The sequence below is a fragment of the Ostrea edulis genome, chromosome 2, assembly GCF_947568905.1.
Source record: "Ostrea edulis chromosome 2, xbOstEdul1.1, whole genome shotgun sequence".
In the NCBI taxonomy this organism is placed as follows: domain Eukaryota; kingdom Metazoa; phylum Mollusca; class Bivalvia; order Ostreida; family Ostreidae; genus Ostrea; species Ostrea edulis.
The window spans coordinates 20,498,069-20,525,693 of record NC_079165.1 but is presented as its reverse complement, the minus strand read 5'-3'; the positions used below and the strand labels follow the sequence as shown (position 1 = coordinate 20,525,693).

Sequence of the window (27,625 nt, the reverse complement as noted above, 5' to 3'; positions counted from 1 at the left end):
GAATTTGTTAAAAGAAAATTAATTTGACTTTCAGATTTGCTTGATTCCTTGAGATTTCATGAAAATGAACAAGTTCTCAATGGTAGGATAGGAAACTTGAAGTTGGAACTGGAAGCTGCAAAGGATGATCTACGACAAGCATTCAGGAGAGAGGAAATGCTCAAGCAGGAGTTGGTAGGTTCTCAGACTGCAAACTAAAATTAGCAATAAGTAACTATAGTGGAGGGGGATGAGACAGCAGTATGTAACTATAGTGGAGGGGGATGAGACAGCAGTATGTAACTATAGTGGAGGGGGATGAGACAACAGTATGTAACTATAGTGGAGGGGATGAGACAACAGTATGTAACTATAGTGGAGGGGATGAGACAGCAGTATGTAACTATAGTGGAGGGGATGAGACAGCAGTATGTAACTATAGTGGAGGGGGATGAGACAACAGTATGTAACTATAGTGGAGGGGATGAGACAACAGTAAGTAACTATAGTGGAGGGGATGAGACAACAGTAAGTAACTATAGTGGAGGGGGATGAGACAACAGTATGTAACTATAGTGGAGGGGGATGAGACAGCAGTATGTAACTATAGTGGAGGGGGATGAGACAGCAGTATGTAACTATAGTGGAGGGGGATGAGACAACAGTATGTAACTATAGTGGAGGGGGATGAGACAGCAGTATGTAACTATAGTGGAGGGGGATGAGACAGCAGTATGTAACTATAGTGGAGGGGGATGAGACAACAGTATGTAACTATAGTGGAGGGGGATGAGACAACAGTATGTAATTATAGTGGAGGGGGATGAGACAGCAGTATGTAACTATAGTGGAGGGGGATGAGACAGCAGTATGTAACTATAGTGGAGGGGGATGGGACAACAGTATGTAACTATAGTGGAGGGGATGAGACAGCAGTATGTAATTATAGTGGAGGGGGATGAGACAGCAGTATGTAATTATAGTGGAGGGGATGAGACAACAGTAAGTAACTATAGTGGAGGGGATGAGACAACAGTATGTAATTATAGTGGAGGGGGATGAGACAGCAGTATGTAACTATAGTGGAGGGGGATGAGACAGCAGTATGTAACTATAGTGGAGGGGGATGAGACAACAGTATGTAACTATAGTGGAGGGGATGAGACAGCAGTATGTAACTATAGTGGAGGGGGATGAGACAACAGTATGTAACTATAGTGGAGGGGATGAGACAACAGTATGTAACTATAGTGGAGGGGATGAGACAGCAGTATGTAACTATAGTGGAGGGGGATGAGACAACAGTATGTAACTATAGTGGAGGGGGATGAGACAACAGTATGTAACTATAGTGGAGGGGGATGAGACAACAGTATGTAACTATAGTGGAGGGGATGAGACAGCAGTATGTAACTATAGTGGAGGGGGATGAGACAACAGTATGTAACTATAGTGGAGGGGATGAGACAGCAGTATGTAACTATAGTGGAGGGGGATGAGACAACAGTATGTAACTATAGTGGAGGGGGATGAGACAACAGTATGTAACTATAGTGGAGGGGGATGAGACAGCAGTATGTAACTATAGTGGAGGGGGATGAGACAACAGTATGTAACTATAGTGGAGGGGGATGAGACAACAGTATGTAACTATAGTGGAGGGGGATGATACAGCAGTAAGTAACTATAGTGGAGGGGATGAGACAGCAGTATGTAACTATAGTGGATGCAATGGGACAAGGATTCATCACTTTGAATAGTGATTTATGATCTGTATAAAGAATTCTATTATTAGTGCAATAGAAAACACATACATTTTCCAATAAATGCATAATAGCACAGGATTAATAGAATGATCTATTTCAACAATGACACTCTTTCCCTGATAAACAGTCATGGGTAATTGGTAATACTATGAATGCATATTTAATTTGTCAGTTATACAGTGGTGAAAATTATATCTAGTTCATAGAGTACTGCACATATTGATAAGGTTTATGTGACATTTTATTGTTAATACAGGTAAGTCTAACTTAAAGACTGCCATGACTTTTAGTCAAGGCCTTACAAGGTCATATTTGATCATTATCTTTGCGACACCTTCACTTTATGTCAAGAAACTTGTGTTGTGCTTGTTGACCTTGTTATTAGTAATTTCTTTTTTAAAATTATTTAGTATGACCTGAAATCAAAACTAGTGTCGTCACCAGGAAGAATAGGGGAGACCCACAAAGTCGAGATAGAAGTAAGAAATGTCAGTGACCGTTATTCAAATCCTAGTCCTGGAAAATCTGGAAAAGTGTCCATGGAGGAAAATCATAAGGTTGGTGGGGTTTTTTTTAAGTGCAAGTCTCTTATGCAGCTAATGAAATTGGGATGTTTTATGATGGTTGATGTGATAAAAAAATGTTCCTGTCAAAATTGATAGAAAAATTATTTTATTCGCATGTATTTACTTAAGGCATAGGGATGTCTTATGTTTGAGCTAAAGCTTATTATAACACGATGTTGTCATTGTAGTTGAAAGATACACTGGAACAACAACTGTCAGAACTAGAAACACTTCGAAACGCCATACAAAGAGAAAGGCAGATCATCCTGACATTGAACGAAAATGAACCCAAATTGAATGGGTAAGTTTTCTGAGTATTTGTCACTGGCCAAGTGCACTCACTGGTCCATCTTTCTGTCTACCTCTTCAATATTTTATAAACATGGCTTCTGACAGTGTCTCTGGATAACACAAGAATCTGTGTTCTAGATGCAGAAAATTCATTTGAGACGAGTGGGTGTCTTAATGGATGAAACTGCGGATATACAGTATATACCTGTATCTCTCTGGCAGTGAACACAAATCTTAGAGTCACTCAACTCTCTCCATTTGTTGCTCTGTCCATCCTAAACACCTGACGTACCTTGTTTGTGTAGTCTGTAATATAAAAAAATTTCATTCAGCGTATTCAAACTTTGTAGACCGGTCACTTTCCTCTAATAACCCTCAGTGGCACCCTTGCTGACTGTGTCAGTTTTGTAGTTAAACTTTGTGGACTGATTACATACACATTGAAGATGTGTGCCTCCTGTTTTGAACAGAAATAACTGATGATTATAATGTGGTCTGTGGCAGGATTGTGTGGAGACACCGGTCTAAACTAGTCATAAGGAGCTAGCTTGTAGTTCATTGTTAGGAAGATATGAGACATCAGTTATCAAAGTTCTAGCCATGTACATATACGTATTGCCCTGTAATAATCACATGAAATTTGATGTAATATCACAACATATGAGGGTAGGTGCTCTTCGAACTTGGATGGATTTCAGATTTGTCAAGTAAGGAGGGATTTGATCATTCTTTTGAAAAGGCCAGCATCTTGAGTTGTGTTATAGTACTCCATCATAAAGTTGTAGGCGTGTACGGGCTTCACCATGCCTCTCCATCTTATGTTTGTTAATCAGCACCATGGTGTGCTTTAGATTGGAATGAAGTCTTGTACTGTTGCTTACCAGCACATATAGATTTGTATGTCTTTTGGATGACTTGTTGATTACATGAGTACATCATTTTGTGCATCAAGTCACGAGTGCAATACTCTAGAAGAATTCTATTGGAACTGATGGTAGATAAATCAGACAGACTGTTGATTTAGTGAGAGAAACTTTTTGTCAATAATCTTGTTATTGATTACTTGGGTATAAGGATTTTACAGTAGGTGTATCTTATTCTTGAGGGCCTGATGATCTAGTTTTTAGCTATTATTCGTATTTATTATGATGTCAAGATTATATCCATGAAATCATAAGGACTAGACAAGTTTGGTACACTATTAATGCCCCTATAATACAAAAAATTTGAAAGGATTCAAATGTCAGATAAACTCATTGTATTATAATTGGATTGATGCTTTCCAAAATATACAAATAAAAAATAACAATATTCACACATAATTGTTTCTTTGATGTCACAAAATGGACCATTTTATTTACTATTTCTTTAAAATTCAACCAATAGTCCAGGATTTGGAAATGATAGAACAGACATGGGAAGAATCTTGTTCACACCTATCATTGAATTTGTCATTTAACACATTATGTCTGTAAATGGTATCTGTTCATGTCTCTGTGTCACCTCCATTCCCTGGGGGAAAAAATTCTAGATCTGTGCATGGATATGTAGCTTCGGTTGCCATAATGGTAGCACTGTCAACACACATGTTTTGTAGCAACTGTATGATTTTATCTCGATGTGTAATTTTGGGGACAGAAGTTAGTCAATACCACACACTGCTTTCATAGCAAGCTGCCTTTCCAGAAGTGTGGCTGTTTAGCTGTCATTATAAATATCAGCAAACTTGGTAATGTTTACTTAGAAAGCCAGTTGTGCAAAGTAAAACCAGTTGCACAAGGTAAAGGTCAAAGGACAAAAAAATTTAAGAAATTGTAAGATCATCAAAGGTAACTCTCTTCAGGACCTTAGCTGACTGATCAATTTTTTAGTCGCTTTCCATAAGCCTTATCTCTTTGTGCAATCCTGCTCGAATTACTCAAGAACTTTAAGGACATAAATTTTTCAACAGAGCATTTTTTCCCCTTTTCCATACGGTTTATGAGTTATTTCATTGTAAGTCTTTTTAATCTACTTGTGGTTAAATATACATTGACTTATGGCACTTTCAACCATGAAATTGCAATTAGGTAAACCCTTCTATTGTTCACACCTGTAACAAGTTATGCTGACCAGTAAGCACTTTTATAGTGTAAGGAATTAAGAGGCATTGTTATTCTTACCTTTGGATGAATTAATGATATACATGTATAGTAACTAGTGTTGAAGGGTAGAACCTTGGATTTTTCTTTCCATTTATAACTAGTAAATTTTTGGTTTCTGATCGATCTCCTCTCAGAAATGAGACTCTAGATATATTATAGTGAAAATAATTGTGTTGGTTTTCAAGATCATACATTTACATTGAAAGGTACAGGTAAAGATAACAATTGCGAAGTTGAAGTTTGTAGACAATGGTTTTAGACTAATCAAATTATCTTTTACCTGGGGTTGTCAGACTTCTCACAGTGAAATGACTTGATCAAAAGGTCAAGTTTATATGAACCTAGCAGGGCTGCAGTGATAAATTATGATGGTATACCATGTACTTTGTTGACATTTTTAAGGTGGCTCACTACACCCTGAAATAGTTTCTCAAATCAGAACGAATTGATTTAATCATAAAAGATAAATAATATGTATATATGCCAAAAAGGTAGAAAATATGCAAATTTGGATAAAAACATGATTTTCAACAAAAAAAATGTCAACACATATGAACTCTGGTGGATTTGAACTTGAGATCTGCGGTTCACCAGCCCAATGCTTTAATCACTGAGCTACGATGATAGACAAACTGATCGATACAAATAATTTCACAAAACATTTAAATCGCCATCTTGTGACATAGTGTCATAAAGAGTATAAGCTTTAGTTTAGTGAGCTACCTTAAGAGATCGCTAAAGGGAAACTTCTATCTCTTGCCTTATAATGCATAAATTTTACTAATTTTCTAATATATGGATTGATTTAATTGTCTTAACTAAAACTTTTGCATAGAATATAAGATATTAACACTTCATGGCAATTATTTGCAAGTTAGTATTGATTTCTAAGTCAAATTCCTAGGAAAGTCACACATAGGTTAGGTAAATGGTTTCCAGTCCCAAATTACATTTCTGCAACATCCAGAGTTGTGAAACTTTAGACTTCCTATTAATTTTGGGGTCAAAAATTCAACTCCTGGGATCCTGCCATAGGAAAATGGGGCCCTGTTCTTCTCCAGGGACATCCACAATTCCCTGCCCAGGAGATGAGGAATTACCCTTAGTTTTTAGGTCAAATTAATAGCTCATAGAGCATTGATAAGTGAAAATGGTTTCTGGACTTTAATACAATTTCTTTCTTAGCCAGAATCTATAGATTTACCAAAAGACAAGGATTCAGGGTCAAATGAGTAGAAATCAAACTCAAGAAACCCAGAATAGAAGGAATGGTTCCTGGCCCAGGAGCCATAAAATTTAAACAAACTCACTTTTTTTTTATGAAAATATGATAAAAAGTGAGACTTCGATCAAGAGAGCTTGTCCAAGTTTGATGGCCTTGGAGCCTGCAGAGAAATTCATGAAACTCGGAAGTGAGGAGGTAGAACCATGCAGCATTTCAAACAATGTCCAAATTTAAGTGCATCCCTGGAGAGTATATATCGATACCAATAGGACAATGTGTTACTATAGTATACACCAGCACTGTATAATTAGTCCTTGTTTGTAAGGCTTTCTACATACATTTGCATTTTGATGAACTACACAAATTGAATTTGTAAGAGTAACGGTGAATATCAAACGTCTGGCAGCCTAAAATGGAAGATGCACAATTATCAAATTCAAGAGATTTGTGAAAGCTTTCAGAAAAGTATAATGCTTTGTATTGCGTATTATAAAAAGAAATCCACAGTATATAGGATTAAAGAAATATTATGTCAGTGTACAGAGGTTAGGACCTTCATTTAAATACCACCGCTTAGACTTCTTAACTATCAGGTCTAAGCATAAAACTTTTATTAAGAAGTAAATTTCGTTTTTTAAAAATACATGAGTGTATGCACTGCGATACTTTACGCCAGTATTCTTCATGAAGCGCATTAGCACTTCATGGAAAGTATGTGAGCGTGAAGCATTGCAGTGCATACCTTCATTTAAAAAAAAAAAATGAAATATGTTTTATTGTAGATGGGGTTCTACTTATTAATCCAAAAGACCATTTGTCAGGAAAAAATTATTAGAATAGCTGAATATTTGATTGCCTAAAGCACATTTTACTAAATGAGTAGACTTGATATACCCTCACACCTCTGTTTGAAGACTTTATTTAGTATTTAGTGTTTCACACAGCTATTCTTTGCATTAATATTACAACAAACAAATATGGAAAGACTGGGAAGTATTTTTAGTTTTTCTACAGGTGTATCATACAATATGTGGAACTCCAATTTCAGGCCTATATGATGTTTTCTTGTATATACTGTTTTTCAATATTTTAGTTCTAAACTTTCCACCATTTTAACAGTGGTGTCATGGTAACACATACTTGTAATTGTTTGTAGTGAATGCAAAAGATGCATTGTTTTGCATAGGTAATCGATTTTCAGGAATAGAATTTTTTTTCTTTTGGAAATCGTTGCAGATATTTCTCAAATCATAACGTGGGGGGGGGGGGGGGGGGGGGGGGGGGGGGGGGGGGGGGTCATTAGACTCCACAGACCTAGTTCTACATGGTGAGAGGTCAAAGCCCATTGATTTTCAGGGATCAATAGTCAAGGTCATGTGGGAAATCTTGAATATTTTGTGGGCAAAAGTAAGAACAAACCACATTACTGATGGTCATCACACTTGCCATGGTGAAAGGTCACACCATATCTTTTTCAAAGTTAAGGTCAGAGACAGGAAATGTTGAATATCCTAGTAGGAAATGTTCATAGTAAGCCAAGGCACAGATGGTCACCAGATTTTGTGTACTGTATCCATGGCTAAAGGTCAAACATTGCTTTTAAGGTCAAAGTCATAATAGCAATATTCAGAGCAAACTATGGCACTAAGGAACGTACAAGTTTGCATATTTACTATCCTTTAGTTGATGTTTATTTTTACCAGGGAACTATAGGGAATCAGCTTACATAAAGGGCAGACTGATCACTTCTCTCTTTCTCTCAAAGGTCAAGGTGATAAGAGTTAGATATTCTAAATACTTGTTGACAACAGTCAAAGCCAAGCTAAGCACTTTGAATTAGTAAACTTTTCTTAATGAGAGGTGGAAGTGGTTTGGATTTCTCAGTATTCAAGTTTTACTGTATTGCAGACACTGTGCATACAGTGCCATATCTGCTTTTGTTCTCATACTTGCTACAGATAGGGAGAGGAAAATACCAACTAATCAAGGGTGTTAGGGGTGAAAAATATGCACCTTGAATAGTTCATACTGCCAATCTATCAAAAGTTAGGATATTTTGTATCTAATGGGTCAATGTCTTATCAAACAAGTCAATTTTAACATGTTCTTATACTGGTGTAATAAATGCCAAAATAGTTAATACTAAGTATGTATTCTTTTGTAAAGGTTCTTGTCTTTTGGATCAAGTCAGTTTTAACGTGCTACTTCATTCGGATAAGTGTCAAAAGTAGATGCTATTATGAACAAATCATATTTAATGTATTCTTGCACAAAGAAAGTCATTTTTAATATGTACTTTAAAAGCATAAGTGGTGCCAGCAAAAATGAAGGTTTTGTATTACAATCTGAAATCCAAATATTGAGTCTCTAAGAATGCATATATAACTGCCAAATTGACACTATGGCCATGGTGATTGTTAATTTCATAAGGGACATTGACATCAGTAAGTCTGTAATTGTGTATTGTTTACCAGAAAGTTGAAATCCAACAACCTTTGATATCGAAATTATCTGTTAGAAAAACCTGAAATATGAAGTTAAAAGGAAGAGTATATACTTGTATGGCTATCTAGAACTAACTCAATTGGCTCAGTGGAAGAACAGTTGCATGTAAATATGATTGAAAACAAATGAATCTTAATGCAGTTTAAATTGAAAGGATTTTGTTTTCAACCTTCATATTACTGATTTCAAAAGTATAAATTTTCGTTTTTAGGTCATCTGAGTAAACTCAGGTGACCTATTACAGTTGGTCAACTTCTGTTGTGCAGTGTGTGTTGTCCGCGCTACGTTAACAATTGAATATTTTTATCTTCTTCTTGCTATAAACCTTCATTCTTCCTAAAATTTGGTAACATCTTTGGGACAAGAAGGGTATAAATTGTAAATTTCAGGATTCCTGCACCCCTGGGGCTTTAGGGGTGGAGTAAAAGCTGCCAAAAATTGACCAGTTTTTAAATATCTTCTTCTCTACAGTCTTGTATCTTCAAGAAAAACTTAATAATGCATAGTGATGTAGAGCAGGAAGGCCTCTACCAAAAATTTTAATGTACATGATCCCCTGAGTAGAGATTCCAACTCCAGGGCGGGGCCAAACTTGGTTTCTATAGACGAGTGCATTTAAATAATATCTTTAATGCTATTGATACTAAATTGAAACTAAACAGATATTCAAGAGTAGGTCCTCCTTTACCAAGATTGTAAATTTCATGTTCCAGGGGGTAAGGGTTTTTGTTCCTGGGTAGGGCCAAAATTATTATAGTGAGTATTGTCTTTACCATTTGAAAGACTTAATTCTTTAAGTTTGCTGATATGATATAAAAACTAAATGCATATTTAGGAAAAGCAGAAAAGGATTTACCAAAACTTTGAATTTCGTAACCCTAGGGTTTTGACTCTAGGACGGGTCCAAATTATTCATATTGTGTTAATGTTACATACAGGTAACTCTCGAATTATCGCCACTCAATTCACCGCCATTTTCGTTATAACGCCGTATTTTTCTAGGAACATTTTTCCTGTTACTTAAAACTCTCGTTAAACCTCCAAATTCGCTATCGCCATTTGCCACAGTGTTTTCATTACAAAAGTCTATTTCAATGTGTTAATTATCTCGATAAACCGCCATGGGTGCACGTGGTCAGTGAAGCAGTTAATTGGTCATTATCGATCTCTGGATCACCTGGACAGAAGGATCCCAATAATTGCTGTATTGAATAAACAAGAAAATTACTCGAGATGAACTGTAGTCAAGTTGTTTATACATCATAGAAACACATTTCAATTTAGCTATGGCTTCGCCACGAAAGAGGGTCCTGTTAAATTTTGATGAGAAAAAGCAAATCATTATGTACCAATGACATCATCCAAAATGTACCCGTCAGGATATTGCAAATCATTTTTCTGTGGGCGACATCTTAGCAGCAAAGGATGGAATTCTTGCCCGCCTGCCAGGAAACGGCACCGCAGTGGACTTAATACTGACTTAGAAAAGGCGTTGTTTATGTGGTTTACGCAAGTCAGGACAAAAAACATTCCTGTTACCGGGGATATGATAATTGAAAAGGGAAAACAGTATTGTGCAGAGCTAGGAATGTCCAATTTCAATTATTCTGAAGGGTGGCTAACTCGTTTCAAACAACGTCATGTAATTTCTTCCAGAATTATAAGCGGTGAAAATGCCGGAATTTATGTGAGTTTGATCATTGATGGCCGGAAAGAGGCAATAGAAGTAATGAAAAATTATGATTTGAAAGATTTATAACATAGACGAGACAGTATTGTTTTACCGAATGTTACCCGATCGCTCACTTACGTAAGTATTGTAAAAAGAGGAAAGATAACTCTTATATATAAAAGAACAGTAACTCTATTTCTTCAAGATGGCAGTAATTCAATTCATCGCCAAATTCGTTATAATGCCATAATTTCATAAGAACAAAAGGTGGCGGTTTATCGAGAGTTGACTGTATATTATATTATGTAAAGTCTATCTTTCATCAGTATAGGCACTTTTAGGAGCATTTAAGTTTTAAGAATTGTTTTATACTGTTGCTGAATATTAGAATTTAGCTTAGATATGCAGAACAGGAAATTATTTCTAGATTTCATAGCCCTTGGAACTAGTGATACTTTAACTAATACTCAGGTGAATGATAAGGCCTGTGGGCCTCTTGTTGTTTGTTAAGGTTGCAAGCCAAAATGAATAAAACTGAAATGAGATTATTAAATCTAAGAAAATATAGAACAGAAAAGCAATTTGATATAGTAAATTCTTTTTACTGATCACTTAGGTTTCTTAAGATTTAAAATATTTAGAAAAGCAACATGAAAAATTTAAAAAAAAAACAAAAAAAAAAACACATTAAAAGTATGGTTAAAGTAACATTAGCTCTAAATTTGAAAATTTTACTTTGTTGTAAAAATATGCTATTTATATAATAGTTTTGTTTGTAACTTTAACCAGTCATTGATAAAATTATAATTATAAGTTTAAGATTTTATCAAAATAAAGATTTCAGTTCTGTTGAATATATTGCATTATATAGAAATCTATTTTTGTACGGAAAGACAATACTATAATTTTAGAACCTCTGGATAGATACTGATTTTCTAACACAAAAATTAATAACAAAATTTTATAAAGCTTATTTTTTTTCTGTCATTTGAAATACCAGTTGTAAATCACTATTTTGCAACAACATTTCGGCACCAAAATGACAGCTAATATTACTTTAAATGTGGAGGTAATTATTGACGACAAAAACGTGCAGCAAGCACACGTGCAGCAAATAAACATGTGTAACAATGAATTAATCACTTTAAACAAACTAAAGTTATAGAGTAATCTTATTAACCCTAAACTTTTGTAATTTACTAATGACTTCTTAATTTCACCCGAAGTAACTGAGATCCTATTTACTGTGTCGATGGAATTATTTTAGCAAGCAAAGTCCAGCTTAGACTGTGTGGGATGCCTAGTATTTTAAAACTCATTGTGCACATTTTATAATTGTCTTCTTAAAGCTTTGTTATTCAAAGAAAATATGTGCAGACAGCTAGAACCAGACATTGTATTGGATATGGATAAATGATCTCAAACTTCACTGCATTTCAAGTTGGATATGTTGCATGTAGTATTACTTTTGAGACATACATTATAAGGCCTTCATTTATTTTAGGGACCCAAAATAGCCCCTATTTACTTTTGGGACTGACCTCTTGAAACAAGTAGTATTTTGCTCCTACATTTCCATTTTTATATGCCTGTCATATTATGTTATGGCACTGTCAGTGTGTCCGGCTGGCTTGCTGTCTAAGGTAATATTTTTGGGACTCTTTTCCATAACGGATGCATGTACAGCTTTGAAATTTGGTCACAGTTTCTCTCTCAAGAAGCATAAGAGTGAGTTTGCTTTTCAGTTAAATTGATGCACCATGACCTGATCTATGTTATAAACAGTTTTCTGGACTTTAAGATATTGCCCTGAAATTTAGTCACAAGCTTCCTTTCAGAGGAATACAAGTTCAGTTTGCATTTCAGCTGGGTTGATCTGTCGGTGACCTACTTTAGAGCTATAAGTAGGTCAAACAGTTTTCCAGACTTTTTCATTACAAAAATTGTGCCCTGAAATTTAGCCACAAGCTTCCTCTCGTAGAAATACAATTTCAATTTGGATTAATCCGATTTCAACTGAATCGATCTGTCTGTGTCCAAGGTCATATTTTCCAGACATTTTTCCTTAACTGATGCATGTACAGTGTTGAAATTTTGGTCAAAATTTCTTCCATAAGAGTGAGTGCATTTCAGCTGGATTGGTGGCATGTGCACCAAGACCTAATTTAGAGCTGTAAGTAGGTCAAACAGTTTTCTGGACTTTTATTCATTACAAATAAAGATATTGCCCTGAAATTTAGTCACAAGCTTCCTCTCAGAGGAACACAACTTCAGTCTGCATTTCAGCTTGATTGGTGCACCATGACCTATTTTAGGACTAAAAGTAGGTCAAAAAGTTTCCTGGACTTTTTCTCATCATGGATCCCTACAGATATTGCAACCTCCCTCTCCGAGAAATACATAATCAGTTCACATGTCTGATAGATTGGTGCACCATGACCTACTTTAAGGCTTTTCTATTCAGAATGTGTGCGATATCAATTCAGAGTGCATAATGTGCTTACGGGTTGAATTTCACTGTCTAACGGGTGTATATTGTTCCGTTTGTGATACTCTTGTTTAATTTTGAGACAAGACTTGCAACTTATTTGCAATTTTTGAGTTGACTCACGTAGCGAGCTACTCTTTGGCATCGTATCCATCTTGTGTATGTTTTGTGAAATAACATTGCTATGAACATAAAATTCTTAATGTCAATGGAACGCACATATTGTTTGTAAAAGATTGTGAAAATATTTTAGAATCGGGCATCAACCTAGCAGGTCTGCAACTGAATACAGTTGGGAGGAGATGAGACTGCAGATCATTGAATTTAAAATTTGATAACATGGTTAATAAAGTTATGTATGATATATTCAAATTTTTGCCAAATAAATTATGGTTAAAAACTTAAGAAGTCTGTCAAAATAATATTTTTAATCGTGCATGAATATAAAGAGAGAAAGAGTTAGAACTGAGGTTAGATGAATAAGGACTTTAATATTTATTGCATCTAACATTCCGTGATATTAAATGATATGATGATTCTTGAACAATATTCTAACAGAATTCTGATGAAAATATATCTGAAATTAATTAATGAATTGACAATTCTATATTTGCTTTGTTTGAATAAATTAACAATGAAGTTAACATCAATTACCTACACATGTGGTATATTTTTGCGGGAATATTTCATGTAAACAGAATGAAGGAAGAGGTGATAAAGATATTTGAAGACTTTAAAAGAATAATTTGTATCAATACCAGCTACAAATTGTGTCCGAGTTGTTACTGTTTTTTCTTTTGCAGTAGGCTTTTGATATTTGACATGTACTGATAAGTGATCATCTCATGCAGATGTGCTGGGTACCATGGATATTGACCTTCGATCGGGAACTTTATGCTCACACAACTTTTGAAGCTTTTACGGGTAAATTCCTCAAGCTGATATGTTGTGTTCCTAGTTTGTGACGTTGAAATTCCAGGATAGATATCTAGTGAAGCATAATACTTATGCATGTACATTTTGTTTTTACCATGCTTTAAAGATTCAGAATTAAAGTTTATAAGACGGTGCCGTATATATACCCCTCACCACCACCACCACCCCTTGTTGAAAATCGTGGAGGAGTCGACTCTGAGACCCTTGAGGGCTTTGATTTGAAATTGGCAATATTTGTAGACTGAACTTTCAAACTCTGAATTTCTATGTGATGAATTCTTGCCCATTTCTTTTGCTTATATTGTGTTGACAAAATAATTTTTTGTGAATAAATCAAAAGTAGATTTTCGGTGAGAAAAAGGTCGAGTTTAACACACTGTTACTCATTAACAAGCACTAAGACCCCTGGTTTTCCTTTTGTTTTTATAATTCCCCTTCAATGTAAAATTAAAATAATTGACAATGCTACAAAACTCAGGTTCAAACCTATTCAAGTAAAAGATCTGCTATTAACTTAAAACTTGGAATAATCCGGTGTAAGTATTATGGTCAAAGTGACCAAGGATTAATAGTGTGTGTAATCAAAATATGGTCCCCCCTTCTATTTCATTGCTTTTAATCCTATCATTTTTATTATGATAGTTAAAGTAACCAAATAGATTTTTTTCTAATTGATCAAACAAGAACAAAGTCTGCTTTCAAATTTTAAGTGGGTAATGGTGCTGGTCAATTTTAATGGGTTGATTTTTTCTAAAGATGAAATTATGCATATGATCTTAAGAAAAATAGTTTCTCTTATGTTAGACTAATATTGTGGCAAATAATATGATGATCTGGTTTCAACAGTCAAGCTTTTTAAATAACATGTGAGACCTTCAAAGCTAGCATAGTCCTTGGTGTGTTATATTTAAAACGTCCAATCATCACACAGCACTAGAGTTGAACTTGTGAATTTAAACATGTAAGAAAACCAGAATGACCAATCATTGTACAGCATGGAGTGGCTCAGTATGTTAGAAAGCAGGATTGCATTAGATATACTTTGAACAGCTTTTTATTTTTTCTACAGGCTAGATGGACAGAAGAAAGTCTTATGGCAATGAGATAATATCCTAAAAGAAAAAAACTATAAGATTTTAATGGCAAGGTGTTGATTTTTGTAGTGCCATTAATGCTGATCTGGAGGCTGAATTAAAAAACATTCAAGATTTGCGGAAGGAATTGGAAGCAGTTTTGGAAAAAAATAACAAAATGACGCTGAACTTGGAGCAGCAGTATATTCTGTATGGTGGGAGATTTACTAACGGTAATTCATTAGCTCATCAATTTAGATGGAAGGCTTGAGTTAGATCACATTTTGTCTGTACTTCTAAACCATTGCCTTCTTATTGAAATTAGGAGAAGGAAAGAGCTTTGCTTTCATTAGATACTTTCATTAATTAGATACTTTCAAAGGGCAGTAAACTTCTGTTAAATATTCTGCTTTGTTGAAATAATGTATTATGTAATTTTTTCTGAAATTTATTGTACTTGCAAACAGTTCTACAGTGTGCATTTTAAAAATTTGCTTCCACACCTCATTGCAATTCTTGTGCTATCCTCAAATTTTATTGTGACTAGAATTTTATCATGAACACTAACTTCTGAAGAATTTGCATTTTGGTAATTTTTAGCTGTTTCAAAATTAGTATTACCTGTTCTTAGCAAGATTTGAGAGAGAGAGAGAGAGAGAGAGAGAGAGAGAGAGAGAGAGAGAGAGAGAGAGAGAGAGATTGTAGTGATGTATTTATTTAGTAAGTTTAAAAGTTGTACAGTAATACTCAAAACAGTGAGTGGATTTACAGTGGCGAAAAGAAAACGGGTTTAGTATTACATATTGATAAGAGTTGAGAAGATTTAATATGTCTGTTTTATTGTATGATAATAATTAGTTTGCAGAAAGAGATATAGGAGGTATTTAAACATAAACTGTATTTGACCTTTTGATCAGACAAGTTTTGTTTTGTGGGATATTTGTTGTGTTAAAGACACTGTTATGGATATTTGATTTTTAACAGAAGAATTATCTAATTTAATCTCAGAGAAAATGAAATGGAAGAACTCCATCCACTGCACGACAATTTAACACATCCCCCCCCCCACCCCCACCCCCATTTAAAAAAAATTAGATTTTTTAAAATTTTATGCGTGTTTTTGGTTTTTTTTGCAATAGATTTTACAACTGGAATGATGAGCGAGTTGAATTCAGATCTTGATGCACTTAAAAAAGAGTTGGAACAGAAGAAGATAGAAAACAATACATTGCTGGCCCAGCTGTATGACATGAAGTACATCCACAGGGATCACGATCTTCTACGTGAGGCGGTGCAGACATCACCCAGAAGTGAGAATCGATGGAGCATGTCCAGCACAAGTTCCTCTTCCACACCAGAGTTTGATGTTCCCTTGAACCGGCAGACGTTGTCGGATATGAGTGCCCCCATGTTGAGGAGATACATCCGGCAGATTCAGAAACAATTGGACACAACTATGCATGAGAAAGACGAACTTCAAGGGAGGTTGAACCTCTCACAGAGAGTGAATGCTCGTGAAATTCCTGGAAAGAATGAAGATGATTTCAATAGCATTCCTCATCTTAGAATGGAGATTGTGAGTTTGCAGAGCAAGCTAGCTACAACAGAAAATGATTTGAAATTGTTACGGGAAAAGTTTGGATTGGATGAGAACACTCCATGTAGATACTCAGAACTTCCAGAAGTGTCTGATATACAGAGAGAAAATGTTAAACTGAAGAATGACTATAGAAATGCTTTGGACAAAGTTTCTTCTTTACAAGAACAGATTGATAATTCCATGAAAATTCAGCGAGAGAAATTGGATAAAGTCAGCCAAACAATGGCTTGGGGTGGATTGATTCCAACTCTTGGACCAAAATCATTAGATATGAAGGTCTCAAGCAAAAAGAATTCTAGTCAGATACCTAGACCCCACAAAGCAGGCCAGCCTATGAATGGGGACCACTCTCATCTGCAGAAACCAGAAATTCTTCGAGAAATGCTGTCTGAGTCTAGAAATAGAATCGGTGATCTGGAGTCCAAGTTGGAGGCTACTGAGGGAACTGTCAGAATACAAACACAGAAGATGAAGCACTATAAGGCTCTTCTGGAGGACCATGGTTTGTTGGCCAAAAGTCCCTGTGTCAGCCGCTCTCATAGTGAGACCAATCTGGCTGCCTTCATGGCAACAGACTCCAAGATCCCAGTCATGAAAAGAGCCATGTCTAATGAGCACTTGCATTGTCATGGAAAACCTGTCGAGGGGCAAAAGAGACATGTAAGTGTTTATATATAATTATAAATTTTATAATTTATCCAAGAGATAAGTTTAAAGGTTTTATCTTGTACAACAAATGAAAAAGATTAGATCAAATTGGTGTGAAAGAGTTTTTTGGGGGCAAATTCTGATAAAGAATTGCTTTCATTAAATGTTGTTCCTAGCAAAAAAGGCTCTTATCTTATCCAAGAATGTTTTTCAAAAAATGTCATAATGAAAAAACGTAATGGTATTTTTTGCATACTTGTAAAGAAAAAGGTCATGATTACCAATCACGAGTTGGTTGTCATCTTTGATTGACTGTAATATTTTAACGACAATAACGAGAATGAGCTAGAAATAATTCATTTTAATATCCATTGAACAATGTTTATTGATTGATATCTGAATTGAAATTTGAGTGATCTCCCTTTTTATTGCTTTTATGAAATAAGCAATCTTGTAGCTTTCAGCCTAATGTGGCAGTGGCAGAGAATGAAAAGATGCTTTTAGCTGTAGTTATTCTGAATTATTAAATGAGACAGCTGGGGTTTTGCATGGTTTGATGATTTGTATGTTTGGCTTGTTACAATAGGGCAGCGACAGCAGTGAGGGATCTCAGGAGGACAGCCTCCTTCCTACACAGACTTTAGTAGATCTCCAGGGAAGAATTGCTACATTACATCAAAGCCTGCAGGAGACCAAGAATAATAACTTTGAACTACAGCAAAAACTGTGGGCCAAGCAAAATTCAGAACAAATCATTGTGGACCTGAAAAACCAACTTGGGCAGAGCAGGGAAACAATTGATGCCCTGGAAAAACAACTAAAGTCTTATCAGGGATCCTCCATGCAAGAGGTGCTGGAACTGCAACGGGATGAGATAGCTAGTCTGAGAAAAAGGATGTGTGACTCACAAAATAGCTGTGTTCAGTTGAATCAGTGGCTTGGAGACCTGAGTATGTGTTTGGATGGACTTAATGAAGATGAAATGTGTGGTAGTATCAAGCAAAAGGTGCAACAGACTCGCATGGTGGCCAAGTCACTGTCACATCTTCTGGGTAAACAAAATTTGTCATTTTAGAAGCAGAAATCAGGAAGCCTTTTGTGTATAAACAGATATAGATATAACATTTTGATGCTGAAGTGCGAATTTATCGCTAAAGGTTAACAAAATATAGATATATAATTGGAATAGACTTACATGTAGAAAGTAAGGTACAGTATATTGGGTAGTACATGTACTGTAGATTTGGGGCTTTGCATAGCTCTGTCATCTTCTATTGTGTCTTTAGCAAGTTTTTTATTATATTGATTATCCAGTCATGTGAAATTATGCATCAATGAAAATCTCACTGGTAAAGTGGCCTTTTCTTTGTTTTATAGTGATATGTTATATTTACTCTGTTATGTGCATTTTATATAACTTAGATGCAGATAGTGATGACTCTGGAAATGAAGGTAACCAACATCTGCAAGGCAGACATTCTCCGACAAAGTCTCCCAAAAGAGAAGGAAGAAGGTTAGAAACTAAAAAATTCAAATATCTAATGGGGGGGGGGGGGGGGTCTGGATGTTATGGATGGCAAATATACCTGTTTCATATTTTTCAGACTGGCTGAAGAACTGGAGGCTAAGGATGCAGAAATCAAATCTTTGAGGGAGGAATTAGAAGAAAAGAAATCCTTCATTGGTCGATTAAACACTAATTTACTTATAGCTCAGAGACAATTGTTGAGCTGGCAAGATTGTGGAAAAGGGTCATCCACTTCTGGCACAAGTGCTGCTGATGGAAATGTCTTTGATAGCAGTCACCATGGAGCAAGGGACATCTTTCACAGGGACAGTCTGTCACCAGCTTCTCAGACATCCAACAGGCTGGCAGGGGACCATGACACTTCTGTCGAGAAGGTCAGGCATAACAGCGAGATGACGCAGAGTTCTAGGAGGTCATCAGAGGACATTGAAGTGCAAGATACTACTGTGACGTCGAGTCGTACTGACGGTTCTCTGCAACATCGCAAAGGACCAACTAGAAATGTGAGTGAGAAGATGGACTTTGAAAACAGGAGCATTGCTTCTTTTGGGTTGTGTGGTTTTAACTCTGATGAACGTTTGTATGGTAATGCCAGATTCGCTGACAGAGACATGTTTGATCATAGCTTGGTAGTGAATGGCCATGATGAGGCATCTTTCCTAGAAAATAGGGACTTCTTTGAAGATGTGAACAAGTTCAGTGACGTTGATGACTCGTGTGTGACACAGCGTTCAAGTTTCATGAACAGAAGTGTGGCTGTTCAATCGACGGAAGTTCAACAGTTGAAGTCCCGTTTGAATGTGATGGAGGACTTGAACATGACCCTGAAGGATGAACTTCAGGCATACGAAAACTTGTGTTCATCAATAGGTATTCAGAGTTCACCAAGGAAATCGCCAAGGAAATCATCAGATGATAATGATTTGTTGAGAGAACATCTGTCCGAAATCCGATCTCTGCGGATTAAGCTAGAGAAATCCCTGAAAGACAGTGAGAAGCTGAGCCAGAAACTACAGCAGGATATGGAGGAGTCCCATTCATCAAGTATGGCTAGTTATCATTGTGTCTTACTGCCCAATTCTACTGTCATATACTTCCAGTCTGATTAAAATCAGACCCCATACTCATTATCAACGATATGATAATGAGTATGGGGTCTGATTTTAATCAGACTGATATACTTCTATTTTGTTAAAGTTTATTTAGGTAAAGTGTAGATTAGTTTAAACAATATTTATTCGTAAATAATTCGATAATGTTTACAAACAATGTCTTATACATGAAATAGATTGAGAAACAAGCCAAAAGGCTTATATTAATCTCGCTCTAAAAGTGTAGATTTGCAGCATATGCAGAAGGTTTTGACTTTGGACATATTTAGGAATATCATGGATATACATGTACCATATTTTAAACCATTTTTTGTGTGAGGGCAAGAAATATCCTTGAGATTTGCAAGCAACTTCGAATAGTAGATATTTATCGTTGCAGACATGTCCTTCGTTGTTCTCAATCGATGTCTTCTTCAATCATAACCCCTCCCTTCCCGTACGGTATAAATGAAATGAGGAATTTTGCACAAAGCTCACCAATTTGAATGTAAATATGATACTCAGTTCAATTTAAACCCAAGTGTTTGTAGATCAGAATGACCTGCCCCTGCTTCAGGAATACTGATCTCGATTCTTTTGTTACTTTAGCTTGAAATTCATAGGACGGCATGACCTACATAGGTTCAAATGTAATTTTTATGCTTTCAGAAAATTTGTGTTCATGTGACTTCACTTTTATTGACAGTTTAAGAATGAACAGCTTCTGTACAGGCTGTCAATGGCACAAAGGATTTTGAAATAAAGTGAATAATGCATTACAACTACTCACAATGGCATCATGTGTAATTTTAGATGAGATCTACAGATTTAATAACAGTTATAAAATACACTTGGGTAATAAATGAAATAGGATTACTCGATCATGGAAATTAATCATCACAAACTAATTTTCCATTGGCCATTCACAAATAAAGAATGAAGCATATAAAAGTTGGTGTACAGTATATAGAGGAATTCATCTATCTGAAAGTTTATTTTACTAGCCAGTTCTGATGTGTGGCACAAATTAAGCATTCTACCAATAACTGTTATGTATTATAAACTTTAGAATTTTGCTTTGCAGGTAGTACCACCAGTGTATACATGTATAGCCAACATCAAGCACACATCAACGAATTACAAAGAGCCATCGACAAACTGAAGGCACAGCTACGGGAGAAAGAGAACAACATTACTGAGAAAATCACCATTATCAGAGAAAAAGAGAAGATCATCCACGAATCAAAAACCATCATTACTGACAAGGAAGAGAAAATGAGTGAAATATTGCGGGAGAAGGACGAGCAGACACGATCCAGCCAACAGACGTTAGTTGTACAGCAAAGGCGGATTGAGAAGCAGGATGAAACCATTCGGCAGCTGAAGGAGAAGTTGGAGCTCCAAGTTGAAAGTCTCCACCAACAAGAGTCAAAGCTGAAAGAACAATATGAAGTCATCCAAAAGCAGGAACTACAGCTGGCTGAGGTTAGTGGGACTGTCGTACTGAGGGAGATTAGTTGTACTGTCACATTGACGGAGGGTAGTCATACTGTCATAGCAAGGCTCAGTAAACAGACTATTCCCTGTTGAAAATTGGCAGGTTTTTACATAAATCTGATTCAAAATTTCCTAAAATATCAAATGCCAAATGATACAGGAATCAGAAAAATTAATGTGTTTGTGAAAAGAAAAATACAAAGCGAAAGTGATAGTCATAAGCGTTTTCTTCTTTAATCTGCAATGCAGTGTTATGGTATAAGTACTTTTCCTAAAATAACATTTTTGTTACGTATAATTCTTAATTGAAACGGTAAAAGACTTTGTATCATAAAGGGCCAACTAAGCCCTGGATGTCTTTTGATGGGGATTAAAACAATTCAGTAAATTCTGTATGTTTCATTATGAATTACACTTCAAGCAGTCCGTGATTGATTGAACTTTCTACTTATTGGAAAAGATTACTTCAAAGTGGATGTGTTTTTGATGATGTAAACAGTCATGTGATGCCTGCTGTTTTATATAGATGAATACTGTGAAATGTTAGAATATAATGGAAAAATTGCTGAAAGGGTTTGAAAATGGCCTACAGTAGTGAGTACCCTGCAAAACCTGGAGACCACTATGACAGCTTTAACCGTAAAAATCCAGCAATTTGTCAATTACGGGGTAATATTTAATTGTTATTGAATGTAGTGTGTTTTGCTTTATACACAGGCTGTGGATGATTTATCTCACAAAGAGACCACATTAAGTAAACAGTACGAGCTTCTCCAGCAACAGGACCTACAGATCGACAAACAGAAGGAACTGATCGACCAGAAAGACAGAAGTTACCGCTCACTAGAGGAGGAACTAGACATGGTGACCAGTAAACTTCACCACCTGCAGAGGACTGTGGGAGGCACCGAAGGGGGATCAGCAGACCACGGGGAGGCGGGGCTTCAGGACAAGGTGGAACAGCTGGAAAAGACCGTCAGCTCGCAGAACAAGAAGTTGAAGCAGCAAGAAAAGTGGTTGACAGAAAAAGACAAGACCAACTACAAACTACAGCAGATCAGGGAGAGGCTAGACGAGACTCTTAAAAAGTCAGCTAAGGAGATTAAAAGGTACAGTAATATATGTAGGATGGCCTGACTAGCTGTTACTAACAGAACCTAGATGAGCATTACTATGTTATTATCAGACAAATCTAGTCACTTAGGTACAGCACTGTCAGCGATTTTTTTCTACCCACTGGTACTGGTACCGGTACCCATTCAATTGGGAAAAATAGCATCAAAATTGAACAAATTGGGAATTTTCTACCAATGTATCGGCAAATGATTTCAACTAAAAGAAAGAAAAAAGAGAACAAAACAAGAAGTAGTCATCCCTTCAAAAAAATTTTTACAGCCTCATATTAGAATCGTCGTAGCTCTACAAAACACGCACACTGCCATGATCTGTACTTTCGATTTAATACTGGAAGTGAACATTTTAGTTAACTTGTGTACAACGTTTCAGACTAAGTAAATTATGATGTCAGTGGTCTATTTTTCAGCAAGTAAATTGGGAATTTTTAGTCTCAAAATTGGGAAAAATCAATGGTTTTTATCATTGGGAATGGTACCGTTTATCGGTACCAGTTATATAAGGAAAAAAATCGCTGACTGTATACAGGGAAATGTTCTCCATTTTATTTTTGCTCCTTTTTCTCTCGTCAGCGAATTTAAGACTGGGCAAAGCCATTTTCTCTTTAATCATTCTTTTAACACAACAGTGTCAGGGCAAAACCATTATGGGGTGAAACCATTTGAAAGGGGAGAAGGGCGTAAAAAAAAAAAACAAGGGGTAAAAATAACCTTGTATACAGTATCACAGACAGAAAATTGACAACCATGTTGATGATGACATGTACATAGAATATTGTAGGTTATTCTTGTAGATGATTCTTACTTGATCTTTGAGAGATAGAATATACAAATCTGACCAATAGTATACTATGATAGACAGACATGGCTGCTAGTTACTGTTGACTGATAGTATACTATGATAGATAGACATGGCTGCTAGTTACTGTTGACTGATAGTATACTATGATAGACAGACATGGCTGCTAGTTACTGTTGACTGATAGTATACTATGATAGACAGACATGGCTGCTAGTTACTGTTGACTGATAGTATACTATGATAGACAGACATGGCTGCTAGTTACTGTTGACTGATAGTATACTATGATAGACAGACATGGCTGCTAGTTACTGTTGACTGATAGTATACTATGATAGATAGACATGGCTGCTAGTTACTGTTGACTGATAGTATACTATGATAGACAGACATGGCTGCTAGTTACCGTGGGACAATATCATTATAGACAAACCTAACTGATAGTATTCTATGATAGACAGACATGGCTGTGGAATAATATCATAGACAAACCTGACTGTTGCTTGCTTTGCAACAAAGCAGGAAAACGAAAGTGTACAAAATAGAAAATTGATATAATTTGTAATGAATGATTGAAAAAAATGTTTGCTGAGTGGGTTAGACAAATGATGACTTGATAGCCCAGTGTTAAGTAACTTGCAAGCACTGACTAGCTTCATAATGTTAATTTGTTGTTATTTATTAACAAATGTATAAATTTACTGAAGGTTAAAAGATGAGATGAGGACACTGAAGGATCAGGTACAGGAAAACAAAGATTTAAACAAAACTCTGAAGCTGGAATTGAGTGTCTATGAAACACTTGAGAATACGGAAAATCAAGGTAAGAGCAGGTGCTCTGAACTTCTAGTTCTGTTCTGCTATGTACAGTGAGAAATTTGAATATGATGCGAAAGTTTATGAAGCAATATTTTGCCATATGTATGGAGAAAAAATTTCAATTAATTTTGTTATTTTTGGTCAAAATGTTTTAGGTTTAATTGTGTATAATTTTGTCAAATTTGGACTTACTCACTGAAAGACGTAACATATTTTTGTAAGATTCTATTTTGATAACACATACCCCCTACCACCTCCAAAAAAAGTTTTGTCAATTTAAAAGACCCACAAAATTGCTAAAAACTTAAATACAGGTAAAATAAACAATTTATGGTATAAGCTACTCAGAGTTAGTTACTTCATTATGACAATTTATTTCACATCAATTGTTCCTGATGAATTTAGGATTGAGCAATGGAAAACACGGGAGCTTTGACATGAGGGAATTCCTGACGGAGATTCGCCACCTTCGAACTCAGTTAGAAAGGTGTATAGAGACCAACAATGAACTCCGGAAGAAACTGGAGGAACATCTGAGGAACAAAAGTCAACGACAGAGAATATCAGCAACAAATATGTATTACACCAAGAAGCCAGGCTCTGTCACATCTCAGGGTAACTATTATGTATTACACCAAGAAACCGAGCTCTGTCACATCTCTAACTATTATGTATTACACCAAGAAACCGAGCTCTGTCACATCTCTAACTATTATGTATTACACCAAGAAGCCAAGCTCTGTCACATCTCAGGGTAACTATTAGCTCTGTCACATCTCAGGGTAACTATTATGTATTACATCAAGAAGCCAAGCTCTGTCACATCTCAGGGTAACTATTAGCTCTGTCACATCTCAGGGTAACTATTATGTATTACATCAAGAAGCCGAGCTCTGTCACATCTCTAACTATTATGTATTACATCAAGAAGCCGAGCTCTGTCACATCTCTAACTATTATGTATTACACCAAGAAGCCAAGGTCTGTCACATCTCTAACTATTATGTATTACATCAAGAAACCGAGCTCAGTCACATCTCTAACTATTATGTATTACATCAAGAAGCCGAGCTCTGTCACATCTCTAACTATTATGTATTACATCAAGAAGCCGAGCTCTGTCACATCTCTAACTATTATGTATTACATCAAGAAGCCGAGCTGTCACATCTCTAACTATTATGTATTACATCAAGAAACCGAGCTCAGTCACATCTCTAACTATTATGTATTACATCAAGAAGCCGAGCTCTGTCACATATCTAACTATTATGTATTACATCAAGAAGCCAAGCTCAGTCACATCTCTAACTATTATGTATTACACCAAGAAGCCGAGCTCTGTCACATCTCTAACTATTATGTATTACACCAAGAAGCCAAGGTCTGTCACATCTCTAACTATTATGTATTACACCAAGAAGCCAAGGTCTGTCACATCTCTAACTATTATGTATTACACCAAGAAGCCAAGCTGTCACATCTCAGGATAACTATTATGTATTACATCAAGAAGCCAAGCTGTCACATCTCTAACTATTATGTATTACATCAAGAAGCCAAGCTGTCACATCTCTAACTATTATGTATTACATCAAGAAGCCAAGCTGTCACATCTCTAACTATTATGTATTACACCAAGAAGCCGAGCTCTGTCACATCTCTAACTATTATGTATTACATCAAGAAGCCAAGCTCTGTCACATCTCTAACTATAATGTATTACATCAAGAAGCTGAGCTGTCACATCTCAGGGTAACTATTATGTATTACATCAAGAAGCCAAGCTGTCACATCTCAGGGTAACTATTAGCTCTGCCACATCTCAGGGTAACTATTAGCTCTGCCACATCTCAGGGTAACTATTAGCTCTGCCACATCTCAGGATAACTATTATGTATTACATCAAGAAGCCGAGCTTTGTCACATCTCAGGGTAACTATTAGCTCTGCCACATCTCAGGGTAACTATTATGTATTACATCAAGAAGCCGAGCTTTGTCACATCTCAGGGTAACTATTAGATCTGTCACATCTCAGGGTAACTATTAGCTCTGCCACATCTCAGGATAACTATTATGTATTACATCAAGAAGCCGAGCTTTGTCACATCTCAGGGTAACTATTAGATCTGTCACATCTCAGGGTAACTATTAGCTCTGCCACATCTCAGGGTAACTATTATGTATTACATCAAGAAGCCGAGCTTTGTCACATCTCAGGGTAACTATTAGATCTGTCACATCTCAGGGTAACTATTAGCTCTGCCACATCTCAGGGTAACTATTATGTATTACATCAAGAAGCCGAGCTTTGTCACATCTCAGGGTAACTATTAGATCTGTCACATCTCAGGGTAACTATTAGCTCTGCCACATCTCAGGATAACTATTATGTATTACATCAAGAAGCCGAACTTTGTCACATCTCAGGGTAACTATTAGATCTGTCACATCTCAGGGTAACTATTAGCTCTGCCACATCTCGGGATAACTATTATGTATTACATCAAGAAGCCAAGCTGTCACATCTCAGGGTAACTATTAGCTCTGTCACATCTCAGGGTAACTATTATGTATTACATCAAGAAGCCGATCTGTCACATCTCAGGGTAACTATTATGGAACTTTTCCTTGAGATGATTTAAAGAGCTGGTGATGATATGAAAAAGTGTTGTGTTATACATGTGTATGAGGTTATGCTCTCAGAATAGAAATAATTGTGATGTTTTACTATTCTAAATAAGTTTTGAAGAGCTATTTGAATTTTTGGCACAGATGTACCCGATGGCCTGCCGAGTGTGGAGCAGATGTCGGGTGGATTCAGAGATCACCATGAATCCTTTGAAATTCTCCGAGTTGCTGCTGAGGAAGACTCCAGGAAGAGCTTGTCTCCAGATTCCTGCATCAGTGATTGTGCCTCAGGTAAAAAAAAAAAAGTTTAAAACAATAATTCTGACTTCTGTATCTTCATATGATAAATCCAATGTTCAAGAAGCACTGATGCATTGATATCTATAATATGTATTTCCCATGCTTTTAAATCTCCTCAGTACTAATCTGTAAGTGGACCAAAATAAATTCTACAATTTTTGGCATTTTGTAAGGTACAGGAGAGAGAGGGGGTGGGGGATTATTCAGCAAGCACACAGTAGATGTTTAGTACATTGAAACTTTGTTGATACTAACCAAAATGATTTAGTCAAAAGATTTAGACTCATTACAGATCTGTAACAATAAAGTCGCAGATATCTATCTATTTCTTCAAATTTTTATCTTCAAAACTGAAGAAAGATTTAATTGAGGATTCAAATTAATGATCTGTATTTCGTATTTCACCAACTTCCAAATGAACCGACACACACTGGCCTTGTTCAAATTATCTTGATAGTTAATGATGTATGAATTTTTGTATACACCCGTCCTAAACAGGTTGTATTATGGTATGTTTTGGGTAAGATAGAAACAGTACATGTAAAGCTAGGATCATTAAACTTGGTACTCTATATAGGCTCCCAGTGATTGGAGGAAGAAGCCTATTTCTTTTCAAGGTCAAGCTTACTGAATAATTTTATAGGAAACAAGATAGAAATAGTAGTGATAAGGCTAGGACTGGTACATCCCCACAGTGATAAGACTAGGACTGGTACACATGTTCCCCATAGGGATAAGGCTAGGACTGGTACATCCCCCTAGGACTGGTACATCCCCATAGTGATAAGGCTAGGACTGGTACATCCCCATAGTGATAAGGCTAGGACTGGTACATCCCCATAGTGATAAGGCAAGGACTGGTACACATGTTCTCTGTAGTGATAAGGCTAGGACTGGTACATCCCCATAGTGATAAGGCTAGGACTGGTA

At 36.1% G+C, this 27,625-nt stretch overlaps 1 protein-coding gene across 10 annotated transcripts in view; it reads left to right on the top strand.

Moving 5' to 3' along the window:
- The window catches only part of LOC125678220 (CDK5 regulatory subunit-associated protein 2-like), an 85,007-nt gene that overhangs the window by 47,791 nt on the left and 9,591 nt on the right, over nucleotides 1-27,625 (top strand). For all 10 annotated transcript variants that reach the window (XM_056156321.1, XM_056156317.1, XM_056156319.1 and 7 more), the window contains 13 exons: nucleotides 35-174; nucleotides 2,156-2,302; nucleotides 2,500-2,612; nucleotides 14,736-14,878; nucleotides 15,785-16,905; nucleotides 17,480-17,945; nucleotides 18,316-18,406; nucleotides 18,498-19,465; nucleotides 20,597-20,997; nucleotides 21,727-22,118; nucleotides 23,652-23,767; nucleotides 24,169-24,378; nucleotides 26,540-26,686. In XM_056156321.1, the coding sequence (XP_056012296.1) occupies nucleotides 35-174; nucleotides 2,156-2,302; nucleotides 2,500-2,612; nucleotides 14,736-14,878; nucleotides 15,785-16,905; nucleotides 17,480-17,945; nucleotides 18,316-18,406; nucleotides 18,498-19,465; nucleotides 20,597-20,997; nucleotides 21,727-22,118; nucleotides 23,652-23,767; nucleotides 24,169-24,378; nucleotides 26,540-26,686 (4,455 nt within the window). The remainder of the gene's footprint in view (nucleotides 1-34; nucleotides 175-2,155; nucleotides 2,303-2,499; nucleotides 2,613-14,735; nucleotides 14,879-15,784; nucleotides 16,906-17,479; nucleotides 17,946-18,315; nucleotides 18,407-18,497; nucleotides 19,466-20,596; nucleotides 20,998-21,726; nucleotides 22,119-23,651; nucleotides 23,768-24,168; nucleotides 24,379-26,539; nucleotides 26,687-27,625) is intronic.